Below are 24,891 nucleotides of genomic sequence, written 5' to 3' on the forward strand. Positions count from 1 at the left end.
TTCATTCTCGCGAATACGGGAACAGGCTCTCGGATCGACACCGGTGGCCGCTGAGTCCTGTCGGCAGGCCTCCTCCCGGCAGAGGCCCGGGCTCTTCAGGCTTCCAAGGAGGTGTCCGGACTTGGGAGAGCTGCCTTCTAAGGCAGCAAATACGGTTGGCAACAGACATTCATTTTTAAAGCTGTGAACACGTCCTGGCCTTTCAAAGAGCTGAAAGTTCTGGGGAAGCGGGGTGCGGAGGAAGACCCCTTCCTGAAGGTTCTGTGTGACGGTGATCTGAAAGGGCGGTGCCCGCTGCTGCCCGTCAGCGCCCACAACCGGGCTCACTGGTACTGCAGATAGTTTTTGAGAGACTGAGGCAGAGGCAGGGAGCCGATGTCCCGCAGGCGCGGGCGGCCCAGGGCCAGGCGTATGGATCTCCGACACAGGTCCATCAGCGGCAGGGGCTCGGCTGCAACGAGAGGGAAGTGGGTTAGTCTCGCCAGTGCCTTCCTAACACATTCTCTCCCCCCCACTGCACACAGCCGGCCCACCTGCTTCTCTGGGCTGACTCCCAGGGCCCGGGGCTCCTCCTCTGAGAAGCCTTCTAGGGTTATAATAGAAGGAGGCCCAGAGCAGGGTTTTTCAAACTGTGGGATGCAACTCGTTAGACTGAAAAATGGTAAAATCAATGCAGTGGCTGACCAGCAATTAAAAAAAAAAAAAAGAACCCTGGCTGGTGTGGCTCAGTTGGTTGAGCCTTGCCCCAGGCCCCAAGAGGTCACTGGTTCGATTCCTGGTCAGGACACATCCCCCATAGGGGGCATGCAGAAGGCAGTCGACTGATGTTTCTCTTTCTCATTGATGTTTTTCTCTCTCTCCCTCTCTGTTCCTCTCTAAAATCAAGAAAAACATGTTTTAGGAAAAGAAAAGAAAAAGGAAATGGAGAGCAATGCCCGTATCAAGGGTAAATATTGTCCCATGAAAGTTCTGTCTCTGATGTAGGGGTCTAGTGTGTTTCAATGTACAAAACACTCACTACAGGTCTTGATTGAAATGAAAGTAGCTGACCTAGAGGGCCCTAAAGGAGGCTTCCTCTTAGAAACAGGTTAAGTCGGGGAGGCTGTTTTAAACGTCTTTGAACCCTCTATAACCTCCTCTGAGGGTCAGCAGAGGGATGCATTTTCTTCTAACACTTAGTTCTGGAAACACTCATGAATTAAAATTCATGGACCCTCTGGACATAGGTCCAAACCTAATGAAGTCCATTGCAGACACACTTGTGAAGCTCTTATTTTCTTCAAGGCTCTCTGCTTAGACTCAGCCACGCTGGAGACACCCTTGGAGGTGGAGAAAGACAAGTGGTCTGGGAGTTTAAACAGGTGAATAATTGGAATAGAGGGTAATATATGTATGCAACAGTTCCTAAATGCACAAGGATAGATCCTCAGCAGTTCAGAAAGAATACATAAATGGGGTTTTGAAGGATGAATAGGAGTTTAATGGGATGTAAGTTGGGACAGGTGTTCTGGGAAGAGAGAACAGGCACAGAGGCATAAAACAGGGCAGACTGAGAGGTCTGGAGGGAGAGGAACACTGCTGGTCAGCTAGATCAGGAATGAAAATGACATGTTCACATGTGGTCTCAACAGCTGCACAAGGCCTAGCTTCCTCAAGCCTATAGGAACATGCTGGAGGCCCAAAGCCGCATCTCAACACTTTTTTTTGGGTAACAGAACAAGTGATATGTTAAAAGCCTTCTATAATGTGCTAAGATACAATAAAACTGTAAGTGGTAAGTACTAACACAGAGTTGAGATGGGAATAACATCAAAAGGGATGGGAAGGTGGTCAAGAATGTGTTTTATAGGAATTTTCATTTACTGGAGCTGTGATGTTAAACGAGGAGAGACATTAAGATTGAAACAGGACTTGGCTGGCGCATCGGAAGCCCTGCATGAGCGTGAATCCAGCTCTCCTCCTGAGGGGAGGCCACACGGCGGTGCATCTGCGTCAGTGTTAGCGGCTTCACACACGTTCACCTCTGTGTCCTCTTTTGAGCCTCATACAAACCCTCGCAGTTGGCCAGGGAAGCCTGGGCACCCCCTCTTTCCGGGCCCAGAAGGCAGATCACTCACGCCCCAGACACATGGTCTCACAGTCGCGGTGCCTAGGCCAGTACTCGACACTCCCCTCAAGGCACCCCCACCTCTCCTCTGGCAACACCCCTGAGCCCAGCTCCCCTGCTCCCTGTCCTCCATGTGGCCCTGATCTAAGCTTTGCACCCCGCCCCCAATCATGCCTCTGCAAACCCCTTGCCCGCCACTGCCTAACCCAAATCCTCCCATCTTTGACTTCTTGCTGGAAGCAGACCTCCCCACTGCAAGTTTCCACGATCTCCTTTTAGTTCCCACAGCACCAAGGCTTGCCGCAGGACACAGGATGCTGGAGGAAGAAAACCAATAGTCCTTACTTAGTGAGCAACTGTTACCTACCTACCGGGCAGTGTGAGGATGACATATAATTGCAGTTACTCATTACTGAAGGTCTGTTATGTGTCCAGGCACTGGCTATGCTGTTTCTTTGTATCAACTCATGTGAATGCATGTGTGTCACTCATCACAACAACCTCTTGGGGCAGGAACTATTATTATTATCTCCATTTGAGGAGGAGAAAATCGAAACAGAGAGGGTAAACCACTTGCCCAAGGACACACAGTGAGTAAGTGGCAAAGCCAGGAGTTGAACCCAGGCAGCCGTAAGCGGGAACCTGTCTTTTATCTTAACCACATTTACTGAGCATCTGTTGTACCCCCTTTGCTCTGCGAGGCTTATCTCATTTAGATGTGATCCCACTGTAGAGAAAAGGGACCTGAGGCTCGGAGAAGTGAAGAGGCTTGTTCAGAATCACACAGCCCCAGAGCCTCTACCTTAAACACCGTGCGACCGTAGAAGGTTGCTGCTTCGAGGTAAGAAGCGAAGGAGAGGGTCACCTGCCTTCCAGGCTCGCAGTCCGCACGCAGGCTCTTACTCTCCAGCTCTAACCTCTTTCCAGCTCACCACAACCCCCTCTTCTGCCATGAGTTCTGCACCCGCCGAAACGGGCTGCCCTGAAACCAAGAAGCCTTTTCTGCCCTCATGCCCACGCATTCCAACGTGGACACCCACCAGCCACAATCCCATCCCCATGCTCCCTGGGGCCAGCCCCACCTCCTCTGACACAGGTGGCTGGGATCTCCAGGACTTGGGAATCCCAGATTTTCAGTTCTAGCTCTGCCACCTGTAAATCTGTGCCTTTGTGAAGGCTACTCTGAGCCCTCGGTTCTGCATTGTTGGTAAAGCGAAGCAACGGTCACAGGTTTGCGGAGAGGATGAAAGGAGAGGATAGGTGCACGGTGCCTGGCCCAGGACACAGAAGGCGGTGGGCGCTCAGCCCCGAGCACACTGCACTGAGCACCGCCCTCTTCCTCTGTTCGGACAAACACGGCAATGATGTTCCATTCCATTCATTTAACAATGAATTAGTTACAAGGGGACTGTGAACTTCCTAAAGGACACGACTCTGACTCATATGTCTTAGGACCCACAGCTCCCCAGCCTGAGCTAAATAAACTGACCTGCTGCTTCGGGGCATCTCCACTCTAACTGTTGGAAGCTACTGAAATAAACTGCTCCTACCAGGCAGCCTGTCTGTCCCAGCTCCCTCCTCGCCTCTCCGTAAACTCCCTAAGAACAGGGCATGTTTTAATTGACAAGAGGCTTGTGGTGAAAGTTCGATGAGTTAGAAAGTGTCGAGTGCTTAGCACAGTGCCCGGTGTCCAGTAGGGGTTCGGTAAGCACCACGTCTAGCTGTCGCCTTCACATCCAGGCCTTGGTTCGGTTGCCCTGGTGAAGAAGCGCTCGGGAGGACTGTTAACAGGATAGGATCTGGCTGGCAGACAAGTGTTTCCTTCTCTGATGGGAGATGGGCTTCATTTTATATCAGGAAAATTCTGAGCGGTTAAAGTTTGATAATCTTTGTCAAAGCTTAAAAGCTTTCTTAATCATTTCCATGCTCTAGGCACGTACTAGGTCCTCAGTGCCCCAAATGCATAGCCTGGTCAGCAAACCCAGCTCCCTGCATGTCCCCTGCCCAGTAGGAGCTGCACAGAAGGAGAGGGGGCCTGTTATCATCACCCCTCCGCAGCCGCTGACATCAACCCAGGGCTCAAACTCCAAAGGGAGAGGAAAGAGGGGCTGCAGTTCAGAGCGTGTCTTTAAATCTAAATGCGAAATGTCAACCATTTCTCCGACTTTCTGATGACTGCACGGCAACCCCATCGTGCACAGAGAAAGGTCTTGGTGCAGCTGCAAAACTTCCAGAGCTCTGAGGCTGCCCCGTGTTGGCCAGGGCCATCCCTCCAACTGCGCCTACTCACCGCCTTGGCTCTGGAACTTCTTAGAACTGTCAAATGTCAAGGTTTAGAAAGGATCGCCCAGGTGGGAAGAGAAACAGAATTCTCCAGCACGAGAGCCATCCTCAGACATCTAATTGTAATGTTATCTTCTGACTAAAGATAAAATTATAGCCCTGGCCAGTTTGGCTCAGCGGTTAGAGCGTCGGCCTGCGGTCTGGAGAGACCCGGGTTCGGTTCCCGCTAAGGGCACGTACTTCGGTTGCAGTTTGTCCCCGGCCCTGGTTGGTTGTGCGGGTGGCAGCCACTCGATGTGTCCCTTCACGTCGATGTTTCTCTCTCTCCCTTCCTCTCTCTCCCTCCCACTCTATCTGTACAAAAAATGGAAAAATATCCTCGGGTGAGGGAAAAAAAAAGATAAAATTACAAAGGAATCGTTTGCAAAAATGAATATCCAAATGGCCAATAAATATACGAAAGTGTGCTCAACGTCCTGAATCATCGGGATGGACAAATTAACATTATAATGTGACTTTATGAGATGCCAACCTGTATGGCTACAATGAAAGTAAGACAATAGCAAGTGTTGGTGAGGATGTGGAGCAACTGGAACTCTCATAATGCTGCGGGTGGGCGGGTCAACTGGTACACCCACTTGGGGAAACTAGAGGCATCTCCTAAGGCTGAACCTATGGCCAGCGGTTTTACTCCTGGTGTACACATGTTCACCAAAATGCACGTACATGAGTGCTCATGGAGGCACCCAACTGCAAGCAACAACTTTACTGTCCACCATCAGTGGGATGTGTAAATAAACTGTATCTTCACAGTCAACTATTAATCCACAACGAAAATGAAGGAACCACAATTACATGCAAAAATACGGATGAATCACTCAAAGATAATTTTGAATGAAAGGAAAGTACATTTTGCGTGACTTCATCTGTATTGAGTTCAAACACACAGGGGATGATGCTAGGGCAATGGTGATGTTGGGGGAGCGGTGACTGGAAAGGGGTCTGAGGGAGCTTCTGGGGGGACTAGTATTGTTCTGCTCCTTGACTTGACCTCTGCCTATACTAATGTGGTCAGTTTGTAAAAACCATCAAGCTTACTCGCAGAGATTTGCACACTTTTTGCATATATGTCAAAAACAAATTTACATTAAAAAAATTAGCACTGGCCGGTTTGGCTCAGCGGTTAGAGGGTCAGCCTGTGGACCAGAGAGACCCGGGTTCGATTCCCGCTAAGGGCATGTACCTCGGTTGCAGTTTGTCCCTGGCCCTGGTTGGGGTCGTGTGGGTGGCGACCACTAGATGTGTGTCTCTCACATCAATGTTTCTCTCTCTCTCTTCCTAGCTTTCTCCCTCCTGCTCTATGTGAAGATAAATGCAAAAGTGTCCTTGGGTGAGGATAAAAAATATATATATTAGTCACTGACTGAGTCAGGAGTGTTCCATTCAGCTCCCTGCTGGGTAGGTGTGGATACGACCCAAGCCGGTGGCGAAGCTGAAGAAGGGCTGGCTTGGAATCGCGGCTCCCGCTACCACCACCGGTGGGCCAGACAGCTGGATCACCTTCCTGGGGCCATATTTTCCTCATCTGTGAAGTGGGCTTAGCAACACCTCCATTAAGCCCTGTGATGACATCAGGACACAGCATGCCCCTTTCCTTCAAGGCGTTCTCTTATTTCAGGCCATCAGCCCAAGAGGTACTTTTAAAAATAGCAATAATTTACTTACCGCAGTTCTAAAAATGCCTCAGTACATCATACTAATTGTCAGCCGTGCTATGCTCTGGTTGGAGATTTGTTGGAGCCAGGGCTGGATGTCTGGTCCTGTGCTAAAAATACCACAGGGCAGTCATTTCCAGAGTTCTCCGTGACCTGTATTTTCCATGAGTCTCCATCACGAGCCCCCTGCACGACCCCAAGAAAGCCACAGAACTTCTCAGGACTCTGTGTTGCTGTCAGTGAAATGGGGGAGTTAGTTATCTGGTTATGATGGTCTATCACCATGACAGAAGCAAGTAGAGATCTTGGTATGGGGACTGGTAGCTTCACTGCGTCCCTGGGCCCCTCGAAGTCTCCTCTGCCTGCGGTGGGGAGATGCTAAGATGTGAGTCACCACCCTACCCTCATCCCTGCATTTATATTTTGGAAAAAGATTAACATTTTAAGGCCAGGAGGTAAAATTCTTCTGCAGCAGTTTTAGACAATGATCAGCAGATGGAGGAAGGTTTGAGTGACCGCTCTGGAATCCGAACTGCTTGTTTTCAGGAAGAGAAACGAGAAGGCACACACATGGGCAAGCACATGCACACTGTGTCAGACACAGCGCTAACCACTTATCCACAGCCTGTGGCTTTGGTGGCCAGAACTGCCTGCGCGCCCCTGGGCCTCTCCTCCGGCCGCTCCTTCAGCTAGAACACCCTTCCCTGCGCGGCTGCCCGGAGCCTGCCTCTTCTCTCAGGACCCAGGTCAAGTGTTACCTCCTCCCCAGTGGCTTGGCTCCTCCGCCCTCTCGGTCTGCACCTGGCAGGTGTCAATCCACTTATTCAATTACTCAAATGGACAAATGTCTCATTACCCACTCACTTCTAAAATACAGCATCCCTGTACCTCTTCCTGTCATGGCCAACAGAGACCTCGGCTCACACTTAGAAAGCATTTGGAATCTGGAGTTTTCTCTTCGCAAGCTTCACCATTTCCCCAGCCGAAGGGTGGTGACGACGGTGGGGACACAAGCAGCATGTTCAGATGAACTTTGTGCCAACAAGTGTCATTGGCACGATGGTCCCCAGAGCTCAGGTGGGGCCCTCAGGTCTCCCTGGGATGGAGAGCGACTGGTCACTGCGCGTGCTCGGGGGCGCACAGCAGCGCTGTCCTGAAGGAGGCATGGCCTTCCCTAGCAACGCTGCAGCCTCCAAAGGGGACAACCCAGAACAGGGAGAGCTGGAAAATGCCACCTGAACTGGGCAGGGCTGTACCCTTCCCACCCTGAAATGACCGAAGAGGGGTGTGTGTGTGTGTGTGTGTGTGTGTGTGTGAAGGACCCGAGAATAGTGCTGCAAAGCAGGAAAGGCAGTCAGTAGGCTAGACATTAGGGTGAACCCCAGACAGGCTGAAGGCAGGGGGGATAGGAGGGTGGAGAGATCAAGCAGGGAACAGGTAGCCAGGGGTGAACGCAGCTCTCAAAAGGGGGCCCTGGAGAAGCCCCAAGCTCCAGCAGCAAAGGGCAGACTGGGCACGGAGCAAACATCTGGGTAATCCCTTAAAGAACTGTAATGCCAACACCGGGGGCAACTGTGCTGCCCTCTCTGCCCCAGCCGAAGCCCGGGCCACTCTCTGAATGAGGTGGGCAGCTGTGGGAGGCCCCTGGTCAGCGCTGAGGCCCAGTGGAAAAGCTGAATGCGGCATGAGTGAGCCCTCCACCGCCGCAGAGGTGGCCACAGTGGGTATTGGGGACAGACGGGAAGACACTGAAGCGTTGACCCAGAGCCCAACAGGAAAGCGTGTCTAGCAAAATATTCTCACCCGAAGCTTCATGGTGCTCTCAGAAAGAGGGAGTCACGCTGCTGTAGATCAAACAGCAGCTGCCTTTTCAGATGCATTCGGTGAAAGAAGAGCCTCTACCCACCCAGTCTGAAAGTTACTCAAGGACGCACTCCAGCAAAATGAAAAAGGAATCCCGAAAAGGGGAGAGTAAATGGAACGCAGAGTGAAGGAAGGAGGAATGAATGATAGGAAACCCATTAGGGCTTGATGCTTGCAAGAGCCTGCTTAGTGGCCTTCGTTTCTGTAAAGTACCACGCTCCCACAATGCTCTGTGCCTCTTTGCCTCTGACCCCAGCCCTCAGCTCCCCTGCCACGGGAATGGCACACAGAACACTGCACCTTAACCTCCCTGAGAGCTTCCTCCACCTCCACCGTACGGGAACCGCACATTCTGCCCAGACACCACTGTCCTTCCCCCTTCTCTGGGGCTGTGGCCCCCAAGCTTGTGACACAGGCCGGGTGGGCTTCCTGGGGGAGATGGGACAGGACTCCTCGCTCCCTCTCGCCACATGCAGAGAACCTCCACCTGCTCAGGAGAAATCCCAGCTCCTCCATGGCTCGCCCGCGCGGCTCAGTCCTCTCCCGCCCCGCTGCCGTTATCTACTGGCCTGGCCTCCCAGGTCCCCCTCCACCCGTACCTGCCCCGCCCCCGAGACAGAACCCTCCGCAGGCACAGCCCCCCCAGACTCAGGCTCCGGGTTTTAGACTGCCTCGTCCTCAGGCACACTCTCCTCCACCCGGCGACCCACTCCCTGGGCCGCACCACGGATGTCAGCATCTCCCCCAAAGGCCCATTCTAGTACCTTAATCTCTGACCACCAGACCAGCCACCCCCACTGTGACCACATTTCATGTCACAGGAACTTCTAGACCTCGGAGCCCTCTCCTTCTCAGTCCGTCAGCATTCCCCCCCCCCCCCCAGCTGAACAACTCACTGTTCCTGAGGCAGAGGGCCTGGGGCAGCCGGGCACGGCGGGGTGGCCCGTGAGTGGCTGGGGGCGCAGGGTTGGGGACTGCACAGTGAAGCGGGAATAACAGCATCTTGAGTTCAGGTGATCTCTGTCTGGTTCCGTTTCGGGGCCTCCCCTCCCCAAACCGGCCACACAGCTGAGTGGAGAGTGGCCGAGGGGCTGGCAGCCCTGGGCTCCGGCCAGCCTCAGCCACCAGCTGGCAGGGTGGCCTTCCTCCCTTCTCAGGCCCGAGTCTGTCAGTGTGGCCAGTGGCGTGGCAAGAAGGCTCAGGGTCCTTTCCACTAGCTGATGCTTGGGAGAACGGAAATCAATTCAATCCTGACGGGGGAAAGGCTTTGACTAGACCCGATCGGATTAGGTAGAAATGCCCATGAAACAGTAAAGGGCCAGCGATCCCTGTGAGATGAATGTTAGGTGAGCCTCGGAGACCCCAGGCTGTGGTACCCAAGGCTGTGGTTCCCAGGCTGTGGTTCCCCAGGCTGTGGTTCCCCAGGCTGTGGCACAGGCCAAGTGGGCTTCCTGGGGGACGTGGTGCTGAGACAGGCCCAGCAGGCAGGCTGCCTATACAACCTAGCAGCTCAGAGGCTATACTCAGCTTTACCAAGTGAGGCTAATTCTAGCCACAGGCTCACATTAGCATTGTCAAAATAACAAGGGACCCGAATCCCTCATCAGAGGGCCTTCTGTCCACGGGTGTCCTCTGCCCCGCTGCCAAGATCTCAGCAGGGCTGGAGCTGCCTGCTGGCTCTTTGCTGTTGCACCCTGGCCCTGCCAAAGGGGTGTTACGATGGCCCTCTCCCAGCTGTGAGGAAGGATGGTTGCAGGCAGGCGCCGGGACTCAGGCTTTCCCGTGGGCTTGTGGTCTCAGCCCGTTGGCCTCCGGTCCTCTAAGCAGATGCAGTCTGGCGGAGCCTGAGTGTGTGGGTTGTGGGAAGAGTGGACAGAGGGAGCAGATCCCATCACCCGCCCAGCCTCTGAGAGCCCAGGCTGGGGTGTGGGGAGCTGTACAAGGGAGGCACCCCAGCTCAGCTTCTGCCAGGCCAAGGCCAGTCTCTTTCAGCAGCAAGCCTGAGATATCTTTCATTGGCCCATTCTGCAGATGAGGAAACCAAAGCATGACGAACATCTGTTTTAAGTAAAGGCTTCTCCGGGAGGGTTTGGAGGGATACCAGAATTCCAATATCATTTTGTAGACTCCGAGGATCAAGTCTTGTCCACCTGGTTCTCATCACACAGGCATGCACTCATCAAACTTGTCCTTATAAACCTGCTTTGCAGGACCTGAGCAGGGAGCTGGGCACACAGAGCCCCTGGGGCTACAGACAGGACAGGGAGACCCAACCGAACAGCCGAGCCCCGAGGGATCTGTGCTTGGAGGAGTTGTAAGGGGAGCTGTGAGAGCCGCAAGAGGGGCACCTAACCCAGCCTGGGGGTGCCCAGAGCGGCCTCCTGGAGGAGGCTGCGACTAAGAGAAGTTTTAGAGAATAAATAAGGCTTAGTTCTACTGTGGGGTGAGAAGGATGTTGATCGGCTCCGAAGGCATATCTATCTCTAAGACGTGCTCAAAGAAATCTCTCTTGTGCAGTGTGGGGGAAAGTTCATAGTTTTCTCAGACAACACTTTTGTTTATCCTCGCCCAAGGGCATTTTTGCATTTACCTTCAGAAAGAGTGGGAGGGAAAGAGGGAGGAAGAGAGAGAGAGAGAGAAACATTGATGTGAGAGAGACACATTGAGTGGTTGCCAACCACACGACCCCAACCGGGGCCAGGGACAAACTGCAATTCAGGAACATGCCCTTAGCAGAAACAGAACCCGGGACTCTCTGGTCCGCGGGCCAACGCTCTAACCACTGAGCCAAACAGGCCAGGGCTCAGACAACACTTTGAGGAAACAATAATCAATTGTTGGGGGAAATCTAGACAGCTTTAAAAAAAGTCAGTGTCCTTATCTCTCCGGGAAGCGAGGCGGTGCCCTAGTATCATAGCCCAGGGCTGTGTGCACCCAGGAGTGTCCAGGGCTGAAGCACCCTGCAGCATCCCGTGCAACCCTCTTCAAATGCAGACATTTCCAAACAGGCGCCCCTCCCCCTCCACTGCACATCTCTGAATTCTGACCAGAATGATCAATGTTGGGATTCCTGAAGCCTGACACACTTTTATTCTTGAGCGGAAACGAAAATGACTCTATGTACTTCAATTCAATGTGTACTTAGTGCTTACTGTTACCCAAAGTAGGGATGTTGTCACACCAACCTGCACCCTGGCTCCAGTCTGGGGCCCTAGTGAGCTAGCTATCAAAGTGCGGTCCGTGGACTCAGCTTCGGCGTGGCCTGGGAGCCACTTGGAAATGCGGGATCTTGGGCCCCGCGCCCGACTGCATCAGAACCAGCACTGTAATGAGCTCCCCAGTCACTCTAACATACCACCTGCAGACCTGCTCTGCGGGGCTCTCACAGCCCAACACCAGGGGTGACACCGGGCACCTCCAGTTCCTCCTCACCGCTCTGCTTCTCCACGGGATCCCAGGCCTGGGGGCCCTGTCTCAGGTTCCTAAGTGTGGACCTTCAGACACACTCATCATGCCCCTCCTCTGCTCTCCAAACCCCCCTTCAGCCCCTCCGTGCCCACCTCCAGAACATCTGTTCTGTGCTGACTTCTCGCTTCATGCTCAGCGGTCTGATCGCCTCCTGACTCCACCAGGAAAAGCAGGCTCACCAGGGTCCCCTGCCTCCCCCACCCCATCCAGCGCAGCTCACAGCCTCTTCGGGGGAGCCTCCTCCACCCTCAGAGGCCTTTGAGTGGTTCTCATTATGGTGACGGATGAGGCTGGGGAACAACCCCAGCTGGAAATATCCCGTCGTGTTCAGACATCATCATCCAGAAAATGGGGTCTCCCTGGCCCCGGCCTGCGACAAATCCCTGACCACCCCGAGGTGCTGTGGAACCCTGTCCAGTCGCCGGGGTTGTCCTCGCCCCTGGACACTTTGGGCTCCCACAGGCAGGGACTGGCTTTTGTCCTTGCTGGCCGGCCGTGACAGCTCTGCTGTGGACATCTGGGCTCTGTCTGGGAGAGGGGGCAGGGGAGCCCCACCTCTCCGGAGGCAGCCGCAGCTGAAGAGCCCCCCAGCGACGTCCGGCACGGCAGACCTGGAGACTCTGCACCAGCGCCTGTCTGGAGGCAGATGCTCCTGACTCAGCAGAAAAGTTCCCCAGAAAATCTGACTGCAGTTCGGAGACCAGCCTGCTGAGCTGCGTGATGGCTGCGGCACGAGGGCGGCCCCCAGTCACAGGGGCTCCACCTGGCACGCACCCCGCACCACGGACCTTCCCAATGTCCCTAGAAGATTCCTGTGCCGCTGCAGCCGTGGGAACTGCCTGGCCACCCGTACAGACGCTGAAGGAAGCACATGGGGAGACAGGACAGGGGAGCAGAACAGCCCTTCAACGACAGTGATACGCATCCCCCCCAGGGCAGGGTCGGGCCCTCAGATGGGACCCCCATGCCTGTGGTGCATCCCCTCTAAAGAAGAATCAGGAGTGTGGGGCCGCAGGACTTACCTACCCGACAGCGGGACTTACTTAAAGTCGCAGCAATGAACACGGTGTGGGACTGGCACAGGAACAGACAAACGAGAACATTCTAGAACAACTAGAACTAAACAAGGCCTTGTTTGGATACACATCTCTATGTGGAAAATCTATAAGGAAAGAGGCAAAGGAAAAGTGGACACAAATTCAGAGGAGTTGTCTTGAGGCAGAGGGTGGTACTGGCAGGAAGGAGCAGGGAGGGGCAGGCAGGCAGCTGACGGTCTGTGTCTGGTCCTTGGGTGGGGGCGCAGTCACGGTGAATTATAACGAAGGAAATTAGAATGAAAGGGGCTACACATGGGACCAGCGGTGAGACTGTATTACAACGAATGGTCATGGTTAGCCCAGTTCTGGGTTTCAAAAAGAGAGTAAAAGTGAATGAAAAAAGTTATGAGTTGGTCTCAATCTGGCTCAAATAAGAGCTTGGCCAGAAGATGAGTCCAAGTTCAGTTCTCGCTGATGCACAGGGATGGAGTCGCCTGAGAGCGGAGCAGGGCTCAGGGTGGGGGCGCACTGCTGGGGGAGAGGCAGCCGGGCCTGGAGTGAGGAGACCGGCCGTCCGGCTGCGTCCTTGGGAGAGGGGGGCGCCTGCCTCTCGGGGAATGTGCGAGCACGAGGCAAGGGGCAGAGGCCAGGCACCCGGCCTGGGCCCTGGCGCAGGTGGGCGATCAACACATGGCAGTATTATCATCTCGGAGCAGTTAGGCCTTGAGGACAGAGGGACACCAGAGGCAGCTGGTGCGGAGCCGAGGACAGGACACTCCATGTGGACGCCTCTGTGTCAATGACCACAGGTAACTCCGACCAGAGGTCTGAGCAGGGCAGAAAGGCTGGAGCGGCAGGGAGCCAGGGTCCGAATCCAGTTCTGCGGGGTCCCAGCTCCAGCCCTGTCCGCCAGCCTCTGCTATTTTTCAAGCTGTTCCTTCCAATCTTCTCAGCAGAAGCAGGAGCATGAGGAAACCCGTAAGAGTTGATATATTTTCAAAATCCACCTTGCTGTTCTTACGGGGGCTCTTCGGCCGGATTTCTGGCGATGATAAGTCATGTGAACGCTCACGGCAAGGACTCACACAGCACATCCTGTCGGGAGGTGGTCTAAGCCCTTCATGGGTCTCGCTGCTGTTCTTCTCACTGCGATCTAGTGAGGTAGCTGCCAACGTAAGTGCCCACTTCCAGACAGAGGGAAGTGGGGCCCAGAGGCCGAGTAACTACAGCCGAAGTCAAGAGATGAAAGGAAACTGGAGCTCAGGCAGGACGGCTTGGGACTGTGTTGCCCAGTTTTCCTGGGGAGGTGGTGACAGCTGCTGCAAAGGAAAGCTGTCCCAGCACTACCGATGCTGTCGCTCAGTCCCAGTGTCCTGTCCCTGCCCCCCAGCCTTCTCCACGTGCTGGCGATCACTCATCACTGGAGGCCCCTGAATGGACTGGAAGTGGGCCCCTGCCATGGGTCACAGGTAAGTGACCCAGATGAAGGACCCTGCCTAGCGGGGGGCAGGCCCTACTGGGTTGTCCAGCCCACCTGGTCCTGTCTGGGGCTTGGCCTGAAGAATTTGGAGAAGAGAAGGAAGCCAATGCAGATGTGCGAGGAGGTCTTCTCCCCCTCCAGGCTCAACCACCAGGGCCGGGCCTCAGGGCGGACTGGCACAGCTGACTCCTGTTTTCTAGCAAACAGGCAAGGTCAGGCACACTTCCTTCCACTTGGGAAAAGCCACTTTAGCCTCTTGCTAAACAGCATAAGCCCTGGGGTTTAATATGAAGGCTTTCTAATGGATTTATTGTGTTTATTTGACCTTTCCAAGTGTGAGCTCAGAAGCAGGCCCAGAGGAGGATGGGGGAAGCTTGTTTTTCTTAAGTGAAGCAAAACTGATGAGTAAACTGAATTCTTGGATGGAGTCTCCCTGGTTTTCTCTCCATAGTAGCTGCAGTCAAAAAGGCCCAGTGAGGCCCGCGAGGAGCCCGTGCTCAGGGACGGCTCTGGAAGAGGGAGCGTGTGCCCGCGAGGCGTGGTCAGTGGGAATATGTGTTCCTGTGGAAAGGGCCCCGGCACAGAGCGGGGCTGCAATCTCGAAACTCCTGCTCCGCTCCCACTTCCAACTTCAGGGCAAATGACTTCTTGTTTTCAGAAACTTAAAAAAAATTAATGATCAGTGAATGAATGAAAATCACTTCTTTTTTTGGTACGTGCCCCTAGCGGGAACCAAACCCAGGACTCTCTGGTCCACAGGCCGATGCTCCAACCGCTGAGCCAAACCAGCCAGGGCGAAAATCACTTCTTGTAATCACAAATATGTTTGGATTTTAGACCAGAGGCTGCAAATTCCAGTGCCTAGGGGCCAGGCAGGTGACCGAAGTGACCAGCAAGGAGCAGGTGTGAGCAGCGTGCTTGGGGACAGGGTGGGGCCCGTGGACGCCACAGGACACACAGAAAGGGGCCACCCTCAGCTCCAAGCAGGGTGTGGGCCCAGTGTTACAGATTTCCTGCTCTTAAAAAAAAAGCCAGGAATCAAGACCTTTACGTGGTATTGGGGTAGTTTTAATATAGTATGGCCGAACAAAATCCTTCTAGGCCCAGACCCAGCCTTGGGCTGATGCTGTCACTTCTGTTGCGAAGTGAAGCTCGCCCTGCCACCTTTGTGGCAAGTCGGTACCCGCCACCGGGCTTGCGGCAGCCTGTCCCCACAAACTCTGATCCGACCACGGACGCAGCTGCATCGGACCCAGGCATGTGCTCCGTTCTTCCGACTCCAGTTACAATATCCACAGCTGTGTGCCAACAGCTTTGCGCACACCCACGCCCTCTGAGGTCTCGCGGTGTGGATTCCGAGCATCCAGATTGAGACCATCTCACCCTCTCTTGCTTTGAAACTTAATGTGTGAGAACAACAACATATATTTACAGTGTGCTGTCTTTTCGGAGGACTTTCACGAGCATCCTGTGTGCAGTGAGAGAACCACTCCCAAACCACCCAAGACCGGGTGAGGCCCTAAAGAACCTCTGTTTACCAGGGCAGAAGACTCGGGGCAGAGGGAGCTGCAGGCTTCAATCACGTACAAGCTGAGCAGTCCACGTTCCGGTGCTCATGTGGCGATCTCTCCCGAGCCCCTGCCTTTCCCGCCTTGTCAGTCCAGTCTGGGGACCTCAAATAATCACTTACTACATGCTGGACCCTGTGCTCAGAATTTTTGACACATCATCTCCCTTAACCCTCACTACAATCCCATGAGAGAGGTGCTATATAGCCAACAGGCCCCTTATCCCAAACCCTGGGGCCAGACTGGTTTGGAATTCAGAGTTCCAGAGCTTAATGACTCGGTTGCATAGGCCAATATGTTGCATAACATCCCAGTGTCCGAGGCTGCCCCTGCAGTCAAACATTAATATTTCTATAGTGAAACCTATGAGTACTCACACCGAGGAAAATAAGAAATGACTATAAATAGCCTTACACCAGTTCAGGTTGAGTCTGTTTGCCAAATGAGTTTGGCTTGAACTTAGGAATAAAGTTTTGGCTTTCAGAACACAGTCCTACACTAGAATCTGCGTTTCTCAGATAAATGAGGCTCTGACAGGTTAAGTGACTTGCCCAGCGAGGGTAATACTGGAGATGGGATGCGAGCCAGAAGTCTGTCTTGAAAGCCCATGTCCATAACCACTTTGTTACACGGGGAAAGAGCACAGATTTCTGGGGAAACAGCTGAATGTTCTAATTCCTGCCTTGCCACTTAGGAGCTGTGGGGTCTGTGCAAATCCCAACCCTGGAGGCCCGTGGCTTCTGTGGCGGTCGTTAGAATGCTTCTCAAATATCTCAGTTCTCACCCTCCCCGCACGGGATCAGCTTACCCTTCCCAGCTCACTCGAAGTTGGGTGTGGCCATGAGACTTGCTTTGGTTGAGGAAATGTCAGTGGAAGTGCCATGTGTCACTTCAACTGGAAGTTTTAGGGACCAGTATGTGCATTGCTGCCTTTTCCTTTCCATTAGTGACCACTGAGGACTGCTCCTTCTGCCCTGGACCTGAAATGAGGGTACAAACCTTGCACAATCGAGCCTCTGCTGACCAGCAATAGGCACGCAGCAAGGGCACAAATAAATCTTGGCTTGTTTGAAGTTAGTGCCATTTGGGGCTTGTCTGTTACTGCAGCAAGACCTGGCCAATCCTGACTGATACTGGCTCTTTCTCTCTAAAACAAGTCGTGTGAAGGCTGAGTGAGGTAGCACATGTAAAGCTCCAAGACAGTGCCTGGCACCAGACATTCGTTAATTCCCTCTCCCATTCTCAGTCAGAATTTCCCGACCCTAAGGAATGGGGGTAATAGTTAAGTTGCTGTTTTTAATGTGTGAAACTGCTCATCGACCCATGCGGTACTTATGGAAAAGATTTCCCAAACATCCATACAACTGTGGATGTTTACTTATGCATTCAGTCATTGATGTCCCTCGTCTCTCTCTGGTTTTGATAACGAGGCTGGGGAAAGGTGCCGGAGGTTGGGGACAGAATCCCAAACCCGAGGACCCCAGGTTCCTGATGGACATGGCGGTGTCCGAAGGCTGGACTGCAAAGGGCGCAGTGTGTCAGGAAGAGAGCGGGGGAGCCAGGCAGCCTGCCGACAGCTGCTGAGCACCGAGGAGGCACCGTTTCTCCAGAGGGGCTGCCAGGCGGACAGATGGAGGGAGTGAGGCTTCGGGGAGGAGATTCTCGGGGATGAAAATGTTCAGTTGCCACAGAACTTGCATTAAGACTCCATTTAGCAACACTGATTAGGGAACTATAAATAGCACCTGGGCTCTCAAAGGCTATAAAACACAATACCGTGCACGCTCACATTCTAGAGTCTGCCCTGCTTAACTGGGGCGCCAAATAAAATACCTGGAAGGCCCTCGTTGTCATAGTGACCAGCTGCTGGGATATGGGCGGGGCAGAGGCTGGACACAGGGCAAAGGTGGGGAGGAGGAGAAGGGGAAAGGGAGGGGTCATTGACAAAGGTTACCCGGAAGTCGGAATCGCATCAAGAGGCTGGTAGACATACCAGCAAACTGCACCCTGCAAGGGCTGCAGGGAATGGCCACCTCACCCACCTCCCTTTCCGACAGCGCTGACAAATGAGGGCCCTGAGGCAGGGAAGAGGCCCGGCTGGCCCCGGGTAGCTGTGAGAGGCAAAGACCCGAGTCTGAGTCCTGGCTCGGTCACTGAGCAGCTAGGAGACCTAGAGGGCTCCCCACCTTCTCTGGGCCTCTGGTCTTCTCCTCTGAAACAGGAGGGGCTGCGTGGGAAGGTCTCTAAGCTTTTCATGCCCAGCTGGGGCTCTACCACTGAACCCCACCACCGTCGAGGAGAACGGAGAAGTATTCCACGTGCTGAGTCACCTCCAAGGCACATAAGTGGGAAAAGCAAGGTGCACGCCAGGGCGTGAGGGGAACGCTGCTGTGGGTGTGTGTGCGGAAAATCTCTCAGAAGAAAACACGAGGTTCTGACAGCACCTGTTGTCTCTGGGGTGGCTGGGAAAAGGGGTGGGCAGGAGATCTGTCACTGTCATGTTTTAATTAAGCCTATGAATGTGTTTAATATCAATACAATCTAAATTTTAAAAATACTGAACTTCAAAAGGCCCAGTTTTTTGTTTTAGTTTTTTTTTTTCTTCCTTTGTTGATTTGAGAGAGAGAGGAAGGGAGCGGCAGAGAGAGAGATAGAAACAGCGATGAGAGAGAACATCGATTGGCCGCCTCCTGCATGACCCCCACTGGGGATGGGGCCCCCAACCTGGGCATGTGTCCTGACCGGAAATCAAACTGGCAACCTCCTAGTGCATGGGTCGATGCTCAACCACTGAGCCATACCCACTGGACAAAAGGCCCAGGTTTTAACGAGTGAATAATGACCCACTAGACCAGTGGCTCAGCCTCCACAAACTGGGCTCTTCGCTGAGGACTCCACATCATGCCTTGAACTGCTTGTGGTCTCCTGAGCTTGCTGTGTGTTTTAAAGCCCCTGTGCCTTTGCACACGCCATACCCACCCCTGAAATGTCTTTCTTAGCCTTTTCCATCTAGTAACACCTTTAAATCTCAACTCCAATATCCCTCCTTCTGCCCCAAACACCTGTTACTCTCTCCACTGCCCTCCTTCCTCACTTCCTATGGCCCTTTATTAATGCTTATCTCACAGAGTGATCATTATTTGTGTGGCTACTAACAAACTAGGAGCAATTTGAGGCGGGGCCCAGGTGTGACTCTAGGGTGTCCACCAGGTCCAGTACACAGTGCTGCTTGGGGCAACACTGCATCCCTGAGGGATCACACACACACACACAGTATCCGTTCCAGATGATCCCTTTGCTGTTTATCCACTGAAAATCAAGTTTCTGGTCTCATACCATCTGCTACCTCAGCCTCATTTGCATATGCTGGGAAAATTAATTTTTAACTTTAGCCTGAGCTAAACACTATTAGGAAGGGCTGCTCCCAGCAACGCATACACGTAGTGAGGGGGCCCGTCCTATTGTTCTGCCCCACTGTGGATAATTGATTTTGTGGATTACTCATCACAAAGGTATCATCTGGGCCTTCACCTTGGCTGCCTTCCGCCTTTCAGCTTGGGAATCCCACGGTAATGAGGCACCCACGAGAAGGGGCTGTCTCAGCTGTGGGACCTCGGCAACACCCTGACCCTCACTGGTCCCCAGGTCCACAGCAATGAGGGGCTTGGACCAGGGTCCCTAAGGCCCTGCCCATTTGGACAGTCTATGTGGAATTTTATTTATTATTATTATTTTTTTTTATCCTCACCTGAGGACATTTTTTCATTTATCTTCAGACAGCGGGAGGGAGAGAGGGAAAAACAGAGAGAGAAAAACATCCATGTGAGAGGGACACATCCAATGGTTGCCACCCACACGACCTTAGCCAGAGCCGGGGACAAACTGCAACCGAGGTACGTGCCCTTAGCGGGAACTGAACCTGGGACTCTCCAGTCCGCAGGCCAGTGCTCTAACTGCTGAGCCAAACTGGCCAGGGCTGTACGTGGAATTTTAAATATCAGCCCAAGCAGGGCAGAACAGTACGAGAAGTCCACTCTAGATAAACAAATAAAATCCCAAGTGAAGGTCAGAGACCAGAGGAAGGAATGTAAGGAGGTCCTAGTAGTTACAGGATGATATTTACATATAAGAAACACACCCAAGGGTAGACACCTAAGGAAATATCTCTCTTCTTCCAGGTCTCTGATTGAAGTCACTTGAAGTGTGTCTTCAGCCCGATTACCCCCTGTGGATGGCAGTGTGGGGAGGATAGGACACAGATATGTCCAACCCCCTCTCTCTGCTACTGAATGAACTTTCGAGTCAATGAAGTGATGCTATCATAAGGATATCTTGGTTATCACCCTGATTTATCCGAAAGATCAATCATTTATAAACTTTCATTCTATTAACACTTATGTTAGTTACTAAGGGATTTCTGATGATTTTGCTTCAGCATCGTTGCCTCTTTATTTAGTAAAACATCTTCCAATTCCCTTGGGGGCATGTTTGTTCCAGACACTTTGCCCCACCTCAGCTCCAGGGCTGGAGCTGTGACTGGGGTTGAGCCAATCAGCACATTCCAATCCAGTGGCCACTGTGATTGGTTCATGGGTGGGAATGTGACCCAAGTAGGGCCAATCAGAATGCACTCTAGGACTTGCTCTATGAAGCTGCTGCTTCCCAGCTGGATGAGAAGGAAGGGGTAGTCCCAGGGCTCCTCACAGTGATTTTGGGACCTGAGAAAGAAGACCCTAGAGGTCCCCATTTAGAATGTGTGTGTCAGAGGGCCTTATTTATGATGTTCTGGGGGATGGGAGATCTAGGGGTCAGTGCGGAATCAGTCTTTACTTATATTTGTCATTTCATGTGTGTTGAAAGAATGGGAACCTGCAGCCCCAGAAGATACTTCCTAAGCACCACCAGACACAGAGGGAGAAAAAGCTGAGAAGTGGAGAGAGAGAAACCAGATCCTGGCAATAGTGTTTGAACCCTGGATAAAGGTAAGGCACAAGCCAAATTTACCCCCAGGACTAGTTAGTGATAAACGCTCATACACATTCCCTTTATTAACTTAGGCAGTTTGGGTAAGATTTCCTGTTGTTGTTTTTTCCCCCGGGAGAATACAACTAATAAACCACGACCACTGTGCTAGGACTTCTCTAGACCCTGAAATTGAGTTCTTGAAGTACGGTCAGAAGTAATTCCTGATGGAGACACTAGGGTGTGTGGTCCAATGCAACCTAAGTGACAACAAAGCGTCAGGGAATGTTCAGGTTAGAAGGGATTTCAAGAAACGCCAGTACATGCAGGCGCTGCACAAGCAAGGATCTGCCACTCACTCAGAGAGCTGGAGTGCCTGGCTCAGTAGCACTGCGGCCCGCCTACGGCCGAGAACCAGACTAGGGGCCCTGGATTCTCACCTCCAACACTGAGTCCCTCCTTGGGGCCCACAGTAGTTGTCTGGTTAAGTCTGCGTTTCTCTTTTAACCTCTCTCCCTTGTTATACAGGAGCTCTGCCACCAGGTGGCGATGTGGAGTCACCGCATGCGGTGTGGGTTTGCGGTTAAGTGGCCAAGGTGGATTCACTTTTAAGAAAATGAATCTTTATTCATCTCAAAAGATAATTAACATATAAAACTATAATTGATTGAAATATATTGCAAAATACATCAAAGAATTACAATCAGGGTCATATACACGGTCTCTTTCCTAATTATTTGCCTCTTTCTAATGCCTGTGAGGGAGTTGAGAGAAGCCAGGCTGTAAAGTGAGACCCGCCTGCCTGCCTTTGAAATGCATCCCTGCCGTGTATTAGCTGCACGTCTTTGGCAAGTCACTTCTCTATGAGCTCGACTTATCTACCTGTACCAGTGGGTTCACTGTTCTATATAGGGCTGTTGTGAAGGAGAATGTCATGGTTGCATCCTAGCACATAGTAGGTGCTCAATGCATCCCAAGTAAAGAAATGAATGTGGTACCCAGTGAAATGCTTGGCATTGTATAGCAAGTACTCAATAAACGACACTTATTACTAGCGGCAAAAGGGAAGCAGGTCTACCTCTGAAATGATAGGCAAGGGGCAGTAAGAAAGGGGGTTTTGGAGGGGATGTGGGAACTCACTGGGAGGCCAGAAATCACAGTGCATCTGTGCTGCCCACTTGCTGACCCCATAAGGCTGAAGCTTTTCAACCTGTGTCCAACATCCCTCCCCACCACGCACTCCGGCTCTGAACCCTTCCAGATAGAATCCTCTCTGCCTTGTAAGTTCTGCAGGAGAATCTCCCTTCCCTTCTCTGTGAGCTCCCTGGTCTCAGCTGTGAACAGGGGCTAGCGGTCCCAGAAAGCACGGTGCTGAGGATTCTCGGGGAACTGGGTCTCCTCATTTAACGGTTTCAGGGGCTGACTTTCCAGGCTCAGGGCCTCATTCTCTACATCTGAAAAAGCTCCCCCTGGCTTGGATGGTGCCCACATCCCCTCCAGAGGTGGGATCCTGGGAACGCCCCTCCCCCTCAGGCTGACAGGCCTTCCCAGGGGCACAGAATTCCCTTCACTTCAAACCTCCTCAACTCTAACGGAACAAATTATGTGGCGCTTTATTTTTCCCAGCTTGAATGGGCAGAGCTAGCACCTCATAAAGTGACAGGGAAAATATTTGCCTGGTTTCGTACACCGGGGCCACAAAGGCTCACTTGTGATGGGCGGCCCTGCCCCGATCTGGGCAGTGAGGTCTGCAGACACCAGTGCCCGCCTGACACGGGCCAGCTGTGCGCAGCCCACAAGGCCTGGAGCTTCTCAGCCCCACCAGGCCATCTCCTCCCATACAAGTCCAGAACCCGAGCTGCCAAAAACAACCTTGATCACTGGCCTTGCAGAGGGGATCCTCGTGGCATGCCTGGGAGGTCCTCAAACAAGCTTCTGTGGACTGGTCAGCCACAGCCACCCAGGAGATGTCTGTAGCGTATCGGGGTCACAGTCTGGTCCCGGCATGCTCCCCTCAAGGAATCCACCCACAAACTTCCTTCCTGCCAGACTCAAGTGCTTTCCAGACTCCCTGCCTTTGCACCTGCCGTTCCCCTGCCTGGAACAGCACCTCTCCCCATCTTCTCCAGCAAACCGATTCCTACCTCTTCCCAGCCCTGCACAGGTCCTCCCCAGCCCAGTCCCTCTGTCATTGTGCACACACAGGGACCACACCTTTCCATGAGCTGACAGTACGCCCTGCTTGTGCCCCTCACTAGATAATTAATCACGCCGTTCTTGGGGTGCCTCTTTTATTTAATGCTGGGATTACTTATTTCACTGACACCTCATTTATTTGAAACTTTGGGAGAGAGCTTTTTCAACATCAGTGAATTTTTCTGATAAATTATCCTTTTAAGTATAACCTACTTTTAGTTTGATCTCTTTGGGTGGAAATTTTTCTAAACTGCATTATTCCCTCATCTTTTTAAAAAATTTGATTTTTTTTCCAGTTTTATTGATATATAATTGAGATATAACACTGTGGGAGTTTAAAGTGTACCATAGTGATTTGATATACACATATATTGTGAAATGATGTTATGCCCTCATCTTAAACCAATCATACTAAACATAATTTTTGAAGATTCAGATTTTTAAAGGAAAATGCCACTTTTGGTGCTGACTTGGTTCTGCTTGGCTCCTGTGGTGGGGGCCACGTGCCCTTTGGCTGAATGGCTCAAGGCTGCTGTGCTTTAAGAGCTGGGCGTGCTGTCCCTGCTGTGCCCCTCCGTGTGGGTGAGTGGTCCCTGCTGCAGGGCTGCATGGGTTGCTTGTCTCTGGCCCCACCTGCCCCGCACTCTCATTGGCAAAGCAGTGCGGGGAAGGTGACCAAGCTGATGTCAACTCGTGTAGATGAACAGCAAGCTGTGTCTGAGCTCTTTCCTAAACGTCAAAACAGAATGTGGGTTCCTTTCAAGGCCCTAAGTGAGTCTTTTCATTCATTCTAGGGTTGGGGTTGTGTGGAGCTCAGGGTGCCCAATAAGTTTGCTGTTCCTACATTGACATGTCCTAGGGTGAGGAGCAGGCTCCGCTGTGCCCACACTGCGTGTGACCCAACCTGGCTCAGTGATGAAATCCAGGTGGCTCGTTTTGGGCAACGTGCGACCAGGTTGTGGCTCACCCTAGAGCACCGTTATCAGCTCTCACTTTAGGGCTCACTGTGTTGTGAAAGGAGGGCAAACGGCTCCGAGGGGCTGTGGCTCAGAGGATGCACCTTTGGGATGGGTGCAGATTGCTAAAGCCTCGTTGCAAACAGTCTGATCTCTGGGCACTTGGGAAACAAGGGATGTCAAACCATTTTATGTAGCATACAGAATAGGTATGGCTATGGGACCCAATTTCTTTTCTTATACGTTACCATAGCTGGTTTGGGCTGCAGTAAATCCTATTTTAAGGCCTGAGAATAGGAGGCTTGAACAAAGAGCAGGCTGGGCATGGTGACTACACAGGCCATCAGGATCCAGGGAAGGCAGGAAGAAAGGGCCTGGGAGCCCCCTGGAGACCAGGTGGAAAGTGGAGGCAGAGGTGTAGCCTCCTATTTGGCCTGGCTGCCCTGAGGCTCGATGAGTCCTGCCAAGCAATGACCTCCTCCCTGGAGATGCTCTTCCCCCAGGCAGCCACCTGGACCACTTGGCGCCTAGCCTTGGCCCCCGTTAATGAGTTTGTAATCTTGCCCACGCTCCAGATTATCCTCACTCCAAATTCTTATATACACACAAAGCTTTACTTCCTGTTGGCTTCCCGTAACCTTTGTGAGACCGTATCTGTCTCCCAGCCTGTTTCCTGCCATGCTCCATGTGTGCCACCTCCGATTTCAGTGCCCAAATTGTACCAGACTCCTCACCTCAGGACCTTGGCACCTGCTATTCCTTCTTCCTGGAATACCCTTTTCCTGCCCCACAACAGACACTTTGCTAGTTAATTCCTCCTCTAAGCTTAGAGGTTCCTGACATTTGCCTTCTTTGATTCCCAAGAAGACCAGACCCCCTTCACATACTCTCCCAGCACCCTCTGCCTCCCTGGCGTGCCACCCAGCACCATGATGACCACAGGATAACTTCTGTAATTGGTTGTAACATGTCTCCCTGCTGAGTGATAAGTTCCGTGGTTTGGGTCCCTGGCTGCCTTGTTGACTGCCTTATCTGTAGCACCTAGCACAGGGCCTGGTACATATACATGGTCAGTAAAAATGTACTCAATGAATCAACCACTCTATCCTCCATGCCAGCTCTAGCCATGTCAAACTGCCCCAGACCCCCAGCCCTCTCATTACTCTGATTTCTTGCTTTTTCTGCCTGGATACATCTTTCTTGCATGAGTACTTCCTGCTCTTTGTTGAAGGAATGAATGAATCATTCAAACAAAC

General features: G+C 52.5%; 1 protein-coding gene across 1 annotated transcript in view; it reads right to left on the reverse strand.

The window, feature by feature from the left end:
• Nucleotides 1–323: 323 nt before the first annotated feature.
• The window catches only part of SPSB4 (splA/ryanodine receptor domain and SOCS box containing 4), a 72,153-nt gene continuing 47,585 nt past the window's right edge, over nucleotides 324–24,891 (reverse strand). Inside the window, exon 3 of the mRNA XM_036267296.1 lies at nucleotides 324–451. Within this exon, the coding sequence (XP_036123189.1) occupies nucleotides 324–451 (128 nt within the window). The remainder of the gene's footprint in view (nucleotides 452–24,891) is intronic.

Source organism: Molossus molossus, unplaced genomic scaffold (assembly GCF_014108415.1).
Source record: "Molossus molossus isolate mMolMol1 unplaced genomic scaffold, mMolMol1.p scaffold_m16_p_18, whole genome shotgun sequence".
Taxonomy (NCBI): Eukaryota; Metazoa; Chordata; class Mammalia; order Chiroptera; family Molossidae; genus Molossus; species Molossus molossus.